Source organism: Zeugodacus cucurbitae, chromosome 6 (genome assembly GCF_028554725.1).
Source record: "Zeugodacus cucurbitae isolate PBARC_wt_2022May chromosome 6, idZeuCucr1.2, whole genome shotgun sequence".
NCBI classification, from domain to species: Eukaryota; Metazoa; Arthropoda; class Insecta; order Diptera; family Tephritidae; genus Zeugodacus; species Zeugodacus cucurbitae.
Genome location: NC_071671.1, coordinates 50,342,222 through 50,354,466, shown reverse-complemented (window position 1 = coordinate 50,354,466; position 12,245 = coordinate 50,342,222). Strand labels below are relative to the sequence as shown.

Sequence of the window (12,245 nt, the reverse complement as noted above, 5' to 3'; positions counted from 1 at the left end):
AATGACGCCATATTTTCCTCGTTTTCTCTTCAGGAAGGTTTGCCTATTCATCATGGAAAGATATCCGATCCAACAACGAATCGAAATTATTAAAATTTACTACCAAAATTCGAAGTGAGTTAGCTCAGCTTTAAGAGCGCTTTGTCCAATTAATGATTTTTGGCTGAATGGCTTCGTCCATAAGCAAAATATGCATATGGTCAATATAGTCAGGCAGCAATCTACATTAAGTACATGAGTCAACATTGCATCCCGAAAAAACTACGGTTTGGTGCGGTTTATGAGCCGGCGGCGTCATTGGGCCATACTTCTTCCGTGATTTTCAATACCGACACGTTACTGTAAATGGGAATCGCTACCGCTCCATGATAACCGAATATTTTTGGTCCGAATCGGATGATATGGACAGCTTGGTGAACGGATTATCTCACGAAATGTCCAAGTCAATTGTACGCCTCGGTCGTGCGATTTGACGTAGTTAGTTATTTCCTGTGGAAATACGTCAAGTCTACGGTTTATGCCAACAAGGCAGCGACGGTTAATGAACTTCGTGCGAATATCAAATACTAAATTGCAGCAATATCGGCCGAAACCGTAGAAAATTGGGTTCAGCGTCTGGACTTCTGCAAGCGTGCCCGTGGTGGCCATGCAAAAGAAATCCAGTTCCATACATAATGGCATCGAATGTACTTTCACAGGAATAAAGAATTTCATTGAATTCATGCCAAACAGTTTTTGTTTAATAAAAAAACGTTTGTAGCGCTCTTATTGAAAACCCTTCTATATTCTAATTAATTTAGTGTTTTATATCACTTATCCATGTTCATGAGTTCATAAAGTTCGTACAAAATATATACAATATATATAAATATGGTCGAATGCAATATTTATCACTTACCCTGTTTACCATCATCTTTCCTTCTAGAGCTTTCTCCCAACATTACGGTAAAACACCTCAGGCCGATGAAACATGTCTTGTCCATGATAAGTTGGCCTGCCAGGAAAAAGTTAGGAAGTTCCGATCCGTCTTAAAACTTAAAGCAGAATCACTTGGTAATATAAAGGTGTACATGTGTTTATTACAATATCAGGATTACAACAAATTTCTCCAATATATCAGCTTCCTTTATATTTAAATATACAAAATAAATTTTCACTTAATTTGTTTCCGCCGTAGAAGCGTCTAAATTTTAATATTTGACATTTTGTGTCAACTCACATCCGTTGTTTCCGGCAACACATAATTATTGCGCAATAATACTGTTCAATATATATCTTGTGCTTAACAATACCCGGCGATTTTGTTACTAACAATACACATGTTTGAAGCAGATCAATTTATACTAAAAGCTTATCGATTTAACATTAAACAATAATTTTTATAAGCAAAATTATTAAAAAAATTATTTACTTTCGTGTCACTTTTGAAATATATGGATTTAGCCTGGCAATGATGAAAAGCGCTAATAAAGAAGCAACATTGGTGAGAGGGAAAAATATTGGTACCTGTGACAAAACAAAATAATAAAACAAAACAAACAAAGAAATATTTATTTCGTTCTGGAAGCCGCATCTACAGCCAATTGTTATTGCCAGATTTATTGCAAGATATAAATATTTCTAATATATTATTTGATAATTTTAAAGACCATTTCGTATGTATATGTCATTTTAGAATAATTATTCTGTAAACTTCTAAAAATCTTAGCAATATGTCTTAACAGTCTTGTTTTCATATAATAGTAGTGATAATATATTCGCGATAACAACAATTGTCTGCGGAGACAACATGTAAGAGACCACTGAAATGCAGAATTCTGCTTCTGAGTAAACGTCAAACAGCTGCAAAAAGCAACAGGAAACAATAACAACACAAATAAAAACACGTTCAACAATTGTGGGTGCAGCTGCGGTTTTGGCCATATTATATTTTATATACACCTTCTTACCAATTCACAAAGAAGCATATTTTGTTGCAATTTTTTTGTTGAAAATGTGTGAAACGCCGAAATTCTGATTGAATACCAACAGAACTACTATTTTGCAATTAGTTTAGGAAACAAAGTGCTTATTAAAAAATAACAAGTTTGTAACATATTGAGTGTCGGAAGAATTCATTGAGTACGTCGAGAATTGTAAGAAAGAAGAGCTTAAGAAAAAATGAGTATTAACAACAGCAAAAAAATATGAATGCCTAGAGCGAAAGCATCAAAAAAGCTAGCGACTGGCGGGGCAGTGCTAGTGACGGTAGAATCGTCTTCAACAGTAGCTAGGCAAAAAGACAAAAATATTACAAACCGTTAATGTTGTTGTGCTACGAATTGAGATGGTGACGGTGAGTCGTCAGCTAGAAGTCATGATCTGTGAGACTCAACACTTGCGTTAGTACGTTTTGGCCACATCACGCAGACGGTCGAATAACGACGGTTCACTACGTTAAATGCAAATACACTAGGTAGTAGCGGTAAAACTGGATTTGGATTTCTAAAAAATTGTGCCATAGCGAAAGAAGTACAAACTAAACGACGATTAAACGCACTAACCAAAAAGCTAATGAATTGACATTAGCATAAAATTCCATTTTCGATTGGTGTAGAATCAAAGGCGAAAGTTGGATGTCCGAGTAGAAGTAGAGCCGCAATATACTACGTATAACTAACCTAAATGAGAGCGGATTATTTACTATCGGAATAATTTGCTTCGGACTTCTAGTCTACGGTAATGCGTATACCGTCGACGACGTATTCACATCCCTGCTCCTTTAAGTTTGAAAACGACAACAAAAGAACACCCACTCACCATCACAATTGTACATTTCACCACCTCCCGTATACTGCACCTAGCTAGCCTTTAGCACACAATTAAACATGTTGCGTTCCTTGCGTTCTTTTTACGGGAAAACGATAATTTTTGCATTGGTTACGCTCTGCTTTATACTTTACATTAAAGTGCTGCAAGTAGAAGACACTATAAGAGAAACACAAATTCAAAATGCAAAATTAAAAGGCTTACAGGAACACAACGATGTACTACCTAAAGAAGAAAATTTCGAACACCGAGCGCGCATCAACCCACGACATCGTGCGTTTGATCTACCTAATAATGTTGAAATCTCGGAACCAAAACAAATTGAATCAACCGAATCAATCTATGAGTTAAGCATACGTATGGATTTGGCGAAACAAGATCCAGCACTAGGCGCACTTGGTACCGCTACACATTTGAGTGGTGAAGCAGCACGTCGCGGCGATGAAATTTACAAAAAGATTTCACTAAATCAAGAAATCAGCGAAAGATTATCTTATAATCGTACTCTAGCAGATTCGCGCCATCCAGCATGCTTGCGGCAGACTTTTGATGTAACCACGCTGCCTAGCACTAGTGTCATCGTAATATTCTACAATGAACCATACTCAGTGCTGGTGCGTACAGTGCATAGTACTTTGAATACATGCAATGGAAAACTGTTGAAGGAAATCATTTTGGTTGATGATGGTAGCACAAATGAGGAGCTGCACGGTAAATTGGATTATTATATCAGTACGAGAATACCGAATGGAAAGGTGAAAGTGCTGCGGCTTAAAAATCGGTAAGTTTAAATGTTTAAAAGTGTGTGCTTCAAAAGCTTAAGTGGTTTTGCTTACATGCAATTTATATATTTACAAGTATGTGCATATAAAAACTTCTGTGCTTTCGTGTTATTACTGCACTTTTGTATGTTTGCACAATAATATTTCATAAGATGCTAAAAATATGTGAAGATGTTACTCACAGCTAACGAAGCGTGACCACAAACTATTGACCGAATTGACTTAGCTTGCGCAGTCAATGCCAAAAGCGGACCATGCCGCTTAGAATGCGCAGTTAGCGCATATTTACTTACACAAACAAAAGTAGCACATAAACGATTACAAAATTGCCTTGTTCAACGTATAAAAACACAATAATGATTTGTGATTTCAAACGGAAGTGATGCTCAAGAAATTTCTAACACAAATTGAAGATAAGATATATGTAATAATGTGAAAGTCGTTAGACTTCTGACATACGTATGTTAAATGTTTTTTGTAATACATACGAACGAACATACATAGATAAGTTGAAGTAGTTTTTCAGAATGTTTTATAATTTTTAAAGTTGTAGAATTGCTTTAACGGACAATCTTTGGTAAACTTGCTTATTTGGTAAAAAATTTAGGTTATATTGATAAACTATACTAAAAAGATTACTTATAGTCAAATCAAAAGAACATGCCACATTCACTTATATTTTAACGCGAATATTCAATAAAAAAAAACTTTATCTTTTTGAGTTTTCAAAAAGTATGCTTGCACAGACTTTAGAATGTACATACATACATCATGCTTGTCGCTAGTTCTACATCTCATTGCGTCTTATAAAACTTCATGCCACATAATGTTGTTGCTAGCTTTAAAATAACGAAAAGTCATCTTGTTAAAGGTCAAAAAAGTCTTTTCACATCGTTTGGCCTAAATGCCACTTGTCAACGCTGGCAGTGTTAAAAGATGTGCCCATACAAAGTTGAACACTTTATGACCGAAACTGGCTCTGCTTGTAAATGGCTTCGTGATACAGTTGTACATACTTGAGAGAGTTTGGAAGCAGTGTCTTCTTCAGCCAAACTTCGACGCTCATCATATAGTAATCATTTTTCACAATTCAAACTTCAAATCGATTAAGGTGCGAGTCTGCGCGGCATTCAGTGCCGCAGCGTTCGATTGCGCCAACAGCCAAGCTTACTAGTTTTCTAAGCAGCTTTTCTATTTGCATCTACACAAACTACTTACATACATACATAAACATATACAAAGTGTTTGTAACTTAGTTTGGTTTCGTGGCTAACTTGTTGCTGAGGTGTTTTGCTTAAAACGTTTTTTTTTTTATTTTTTTTTTTCATTTTGTGTGTCTGCTTTTAATTTGAATACTTGACGCTGCGGAGGCTGAGACATACTACATAGTTGTTGTCGTAGCGTTTGTTTTGCTTTCTAAACGTCAATGCACGCAACAGTGACTGCTTTGCACACACACAAACATACATACACAGCGTAGAGGAACTAGAGAGATGTTATTAGCACAGCTGTTTCTTTTATTTTTAATCTTACTGATATATGTATGTACATATGTATCACATTCATCTACTTTACGCATTTATGTTAATGCCTTAACTAAGATCAAGTAATTTAATGCCTCCAATGTAATAAACTAAAATATGATACACATGCTAGTGAGCTGGCTCAAACAGCCTGCCGCCCACTGTCCACTACTCAACGCTTGCTTTCATCGTGCCACATTTACGTAGTTTTTGCCATTTGATATTTGATTTGTTGCAATTAGATAACTAACGACTCTGTTTTTCTCCCATCCACCACTTTCTAGTCTCGGTTTGATACGCGCCCGTTTGGCCGGCGCTCGTATAGCCACCGGTGATGTGCTCATCTTCTTGGACGCACATTGTGAGGCGAATATTGGTTGGTGTGAGCCACTGTTGCAGCGCATCAAGGAATCGCGTACGAGTGTTTTGGTGCCCATTATTGATGTGATCGATTCGAAAGATTTCCAATACAGCACGAATGGCTATAAATCATTCCAGGTTGGTGGTTTCGAGTGGTCGGGTCACTTCGATTGGATTGAAGTGTCGGATCGCGAGAAGAAACGTCAATTGCGTGAATGCAATCAACCTCGCGAAATATGCCCCGCCTACAGTCCAACTATGGCGGGTGGTTTGTTTGCAATCGATCGACGCTATTTCTGGGATAGTGGGAGTTATGATGAGCAGGTGAGTGGGATTTGTTGGAAAATTTTATTTGAGATTATTATGTAAAAAAAAATGTTTAATAAACATGAATAGTATTTTAGAGTATTATTAGAAAAGTATTGTATTGTTTTTTTGTTTTGAAATTTATATTAATATTATTTTGTTTTATTCTTTAACTTTTTGAAATGTTTAAATTAATAATATATTTTTTTATTAATTTCAGATGGATGGCTGGGGTGGTGAAAATCTTGAGATGTCCTTTAGAATTTGGCAATGCGGTGGCACAATTGAGACAATACCTTGTTCGCGTGTGGGACACGTTTTCCGTGATTTTCATCCATACGAGTAAGTAAAAATACTATAACAAATAAATATACATATTAAGAAATAAATAAATATAATTAATAATGTGTATATAATATATGTCCATAAATACCATACAAAATATTTATTTCTAGAAAAATTTTGTTCGAAATTTTTTTACATTATTCTTATGAAGTCTCTATGTATTCGAAAAACGCGAAATATCTTTATATTTGCTGTAAATATTTATATTATATATAGACCTAAATATTACTGTATTTGCGCTACACATATTGTAGCAAAAATTTGAGCATATTATATGTGTAGCGGGTCGCTAGAATATTTAGACACTTGTGTAAACATGTACTAGAATTGTTTTGGCAAGTGCTGGAACTAGTTTTAGGCCTAAATACGCACTTTCAACAAATATAATACTTCTAAAAAAGTAAAAAAAATTGCCAATGTCAGACCAATACTTGGTTAAATATACTATATATGTACATATATATATGTGCATATTCATTTCTTATATAGGCCGTTATTCTCATTATCATCAGTTAAGAAGTCCACGTAGACCTTTCTTTGTGGATATTTTTTATCTTTTATGTTTAGAGAAGAGCTTATGCTGCTATATGAAGTTTTAAAGGTTAACAACACGGTTGCTTTTGTCGACTTAACAATGAAAATAACTAACAATGTCAGCACATAATTGAAGAGACTTCCTGAAATTGTAAATATTGAAACAACTGGATATATTTGTATGTTGGAATATGTGTATATTTTTTTATTTTTTTACAAATAATTCAGCTTGTGAATTAATAAATAAGCTTGAAATTTAAATTATATTCTTTTCATAAAAATATTGAAACATGTTTGAGATGACAATTTAATGCTTATCCAGCCAACTTAAACTTATGGACCGATTTCGACGATTTTTAGAATTGATGAAGGTGATGGCACTCTTTAAATACAATATTTCGGCGAAGTTCTGTTCCGATATCTTCACTAGTGCTCACTTTATATATTGTAAAGTAAACTATTTTGACCGACTTCATAGTTCTGGTATATGGGAAGGAGGTGTGGTTGTGAACCGATTTAGACTATTTTCACAACATCTAATTGGAAAGGTAGGAAGACATTATGAACCGAATTTCATTGAAATTGGTCAAGTAGTTTCGGAGATATCGTTTTTGACCCATAAGTGGGCGGAACCACGCCCATTTAAAATTTTGTATACCATTTTGAGTGCAACTCTTCTGCATCTTCTTTATAATAAAATTTAAGGTTTCTGTTGGTTTTCCTTACTGAATTAAAGCATTTTTAGTAGTTTTCAACATAACCTTTGTATGGGAGGTGGGCGTGGTTATAATCCGATTTTCTCGTTTTTTGGACTCTAGAAAGTTTCCTTGATATCTTGATATAGCTCCACATATGCCCCTTCATAGTGCGATCCTTCATACCAAATTTTACTTTCCTAGCTTTACCTTAACCTTCTTATGGTGCCAAGAAATACGTCTTCCAAGTTTCATCAAGATATCTCAATTTTTACTCAAGTTACAGCTTGTACAGACGGACGGACAGACAGACATTCGGATTTGAACTCCACTCTTCACCCTGATCATTTTGATATATGTAACTCTATATCGAACTCGTTTAGTTTTAGGACTTACAACCAACTGTAATGTGGACAAAACTATAATACTCTCGTAGCAACTTTGTTGCGAGAGTATAAAAATATTCAAAATAAATTTTAGTTATATATTTTGCAGAATAAAAATATTATTTTACATTTATTTATTTTATAAATATTTTTATTTACTTTTTTATTATATTTGATAAATCATTGTTATTACTCACAACTAAAAAATTAAAAAAAAAATGTTTAATTAAAATATTAAATTTTGAAATAATTAGTTTGATGTATTATCTCAATAATTAATAAAACAACATCTCTCCGCTCTATCTCTCTTCCAGATTCCCCAACGATCGCGACACACATGGCATCAACACCGCGCGCATGGCGCTCGTCTGGATGGACAGCTATGTGAATCTCTTCTTCCTCAATCGTCCCGACTTGAAATTCCATCCGGACATCGGCGATATGACACACCGCAAGTTGTTGCGTAAGAAATTGCGTTGCAAGAGCTTCAATTGGTATTTGGAAAATATCTACCCCGAGAAATTCGTGCCGACCAAAAACGTGTTGGCCTACGGCCGTATACGTGCGCTCAGCAAAGACCTGTGCGCAGACGATTTGTCGCAGAACAATGAGAAACCCTACAATTTGGGTATATTTTGGTGTGCCAAAAAGCTGACGAAATCACAATTCTTCACCTTAACGAACACGCAAGTGCTGCGCAACGAGCTCAGTTGCGCCACCGTGCCGCACAGTGGTGGCGATGTGCGCGTCGTCAAGATGGTGTCGTGCATGGACAACGACGACTACAATGAGCAGTGGAGCTACGAGAACGAGCATCTGATACACGTAAACACAGGGCTGTGCTTGGACCACATGGAGCTGCGCAGTTCCGATGAGATACAAGTGGCGCGCTGTGACAGTGACAGTGAGACGCAACGCTGGACCATACAGCATGACAAGTTGCTGTGAGAGTGTAAAGCGGCAGGCAATTTAGTACTAAGTCGAAAGTTAAAGCCATTGTGTAAATATTGAGAACACTTTATATATTCATATATCTATATGTGTACATATGTATGTGTAACACACATTAATTAATTTGATGTATTAATTTTTGACAACATCACACTGTGTAATGTAATTAGTAAACGCAAATTTATTTTTTTTTTTGTGGAACGTAAGTTGTACTGTGTTGCTAATTACATATTTTAATGACCTCTAAAGTTAGTCGCTGTTGTAGAAACAGCTTTTTCTCTCGCGAAAATCGGTAATTATGTAAAAAATGCATTCCTTATGACACTGGTGGTGTAGTCACACTTACCTAACGGTGTTTGTAGTTAGCTAAAATATATTTTTATGTAATTTAAAGTAGTTACAAATACAGTGAAAACTACAATAACAACAATATTTTTTTTTTGTTACGAATACACAAACACTACGCAAATCTCACAGTTACTAAAACTCGAATTACTAAATGACAATAAAACACGCATTTTGATGACAGTTATGACAGTTAAAATACACAAATAGTTAGTAAATAGACAATATTATTCGTATCGTATCGTAAATTTTGTTTTTTGTTTCAAATTTGCATTTACCTCTTTTCTTAAATACTAAGTAGCAACGTATATATTGATTGTATAAATATTTAGTTTTAATTATACAAAACTATAGCATACAATGTTAACTAGAAATCTACATATATACCCTTTATGTATAATATGTATGTCTATTGCGCTGTGCCCGTCCTCGTATATATATATTTTATACCTCTTTCTCATGCTTTCAATGCAAGTAAAATTATTATTGATTTATGATTAAATTATTAAAAAAAATTTAATAATTTGTGTAACGGAAAAATTAATTAAATAGTAATGTATAAAAATTAAAAAAAAAAATTAATTTTTTCCAACACAATATTTATTTTTTTAAACAAAAAAATATAGATTTTTTTTAATTCTCCTAGCATATTAAATTTCTTATATTAAATATGACGCATACATGATAATTATTTAAACCAGTGTTTTTTAATAATATTGTTGTTTTTTTTAAGAATAAGAATTCAATTTTTTTTATAAATTTTTTTCACACAAAGCCTTACTTTTTTTAATTTCTTATATTTTTCTTATAACAACAAATACATTTATTATTAATATTTGCTATAAAATGTACCAGAAAAACGTTTATACACACAATTTTCCTTATAAATACTCGTGTGGTGATCATATAAACTGAATACATAAAAATATAATAAAAATAATTAATAAATAGATCCAAAAATAGAAATAATTATCAAATTAAAAAATTGCAAGCATAATTTTTTGTAAAAGAAAAAAAAACTTAAGGCACCCGATATTAGATATTTGCAACATTTATACAGGCAGCAAAATTTATAGCAAAAAAATAAATATATTTTTTATATACAAGGTCATGATAAGGAACATTATAATTCACTACTACAAAAAAAATAATAGAATAAAATAAATAAATTAAAATATTTATATATACATTATTTTATTAAATGAAAAAAATGTATAAGAATTTATAAAATATGCTATATACTTAAAGATATATACATACATATACATTCTTCCCATACCAATAAAAAAAATATATATATATTGTATATACACATTAACATATTACTGTTGTAATATATTAATAATATTGGCTAAGTTCCTTTTGATACAATTCGCTATAATAAAAATTTTAAATCATAAAAAAAAGAAATTAAAGTAAAACAGTGACTTCTATAAATATACATAAATAAATATATATAAAATATTATGAAACATACACACATATATAACTACATATATATAAATACATATGTATATATAGTATAATAATAAATAAATAATTACTTTTTACATAATATCAAAAAAAAAAATAATTTACACTCACTAAATTGTGTCCTAGAAATATACATACCTATTAAATGTACTTACATATATATAATTGCAACTCTGTGGTAAAAATCTTGTAAACTTTTCAAGCGAACCACCATAAAAGTCAATTCAGATGATTTTTTTTTAAACATAGGAAAGGGGTCAGCGGATACAAATATATATAAAATTCAATTATCAAAATAATAAAAAAAAATCAAAATTAAAACTAAATTGAAAATAATTTTTGAATAAATAAAATTTGAATAAAGATTAATAATTTTGTCACTAAAAAATATAAATTTTTTAATAATTTTTACAAAAATAATTTTATATTTTTTTATTAATTTTATTTGTTAAATTAAAACTGAACTAAAAATTATAAAAATAAATTTCAAACAAATACAATTTAAATAAAAAATAATAAAATAATTTTGACATTAAAAAATAAAAGTATTTTTAAATAAGAGAATATATTTTTTAAAGACAAATAATAGTAATAATAGTCGGCGGAAAAGTCGTTTATTATACTTTGGATCTTAACTTGGATTTATGCTTGATAAATAGATCATAAATTGATCCTCCTTTGTTTTTGTAATATGTTAAGTTTGTATAATATAAATTCATAAATACGATGTTGTTGTATCGGATAATTTTGAAAAAAGAGTTGATAACACCAAGTGCGAAGAAACAAACTCCGTAGCTGCTTTTAAGAATAGCTAGATGACAGGCTTCTAAATAATATTAAGGGGTTATATACAGTTAAAATTTTCAAAAAATCGATTTTTTTTTATTTCATTTTCTTAATGTACATATATTTAAGAATACACACAGAAAATTTCATATCGTTGCGGTGAATATTTTCAAAGTTACAAGCAAAAAAGAAAAATTTGAAAAGGCGTTTCAGAGTGCTTGGAAGTACAAGGTCCAAACTTTAAACGCGTTTTTCTCAAAATGGTGTTTTCAAAGTCGGTGACCAACATTACTCGAAAACGTCTAGAACGATTAGTCTCAAATTTTAACACGACCTTCTTAAATATATTTTTTAGTGATTAATCGAAGATTTTTTCTCTCCGATAAATATTTTTTTTTTTTATAAACAATTTAAAGCCGAAATACCGGTGAAGAAACGATTTTTTTTTTTGAGAAACCGCCATTTTGTCAAAAAATTTTATTTTGCTTATACCTTCGATTAATTACTAGATTTAACATTATTTGAACGAAATCTATTTGGTTTTTTAAATTTGGATGATCCAGTTCCGAGTAGTGGTCACCGCAAAATGTCTTTTTTGAGAGGAGCTCCTGGAGATCTGCTGTAGCTCTTTTTCAAATAAATATTTTTACTAGTACTAAGTCTTAAAATACAGTTAAAAGATACCATAATATGTGTATAAATTTTTGGATCAATAAAAATTAAAAATTTTTGGAAATTAAAAAGTTTTCTCAGAAAAAATTCTGGAAAATTCACTTTTTTTCGGCCGTCTAACTGTATATAACCCCTTAAGCCATGAGGTTAGCCCCAAAATCATCTGCTGACTAAAAGACAGTGAGAGTACGAAGAAAAAATAATAGTTTGAATAAATCAAATATCAGATCAATGAACATAAAACCCTATTATTATTACGTTAACGAGGAAATTAAATAT

At 31.9% G+C, this 12,245-nt stretch overlaps 1 protein-coding gene across 1 annotated transcript; it reads left to right on the top strand.

The window, feature by feature from the left end:
• The first annotated feature begins 1,841 nt into the window (after nucleotides 1-1,841).
• On the top strand, nucleotides 1,842-11,943 carry LOC105214539 (polypeptide N-acetylgalactosaminyltransferase 1). The gene is made up of 4 exons (XM_011188025.3): nucleotides 1,842-3,589; nucleotides 5,398-5,797; nucleotides 6,000-6,121; nucleotides 8,054-11,943. Exons 1-4 carry the CDS (start codon nucleotides 2,868-2,870, stop codon nucleotides 8,685-8,687), a joined length of 1,878 nt encoding a protein of 625 aa, XP_011186327.2. The 5' UTR covers nucleotides 1,842-2,867; the 3' UTR covers nucleotides 8,688-11,943.
• Nucleotides 11,944-12,245: the final 302 nt, after the last annotated feature.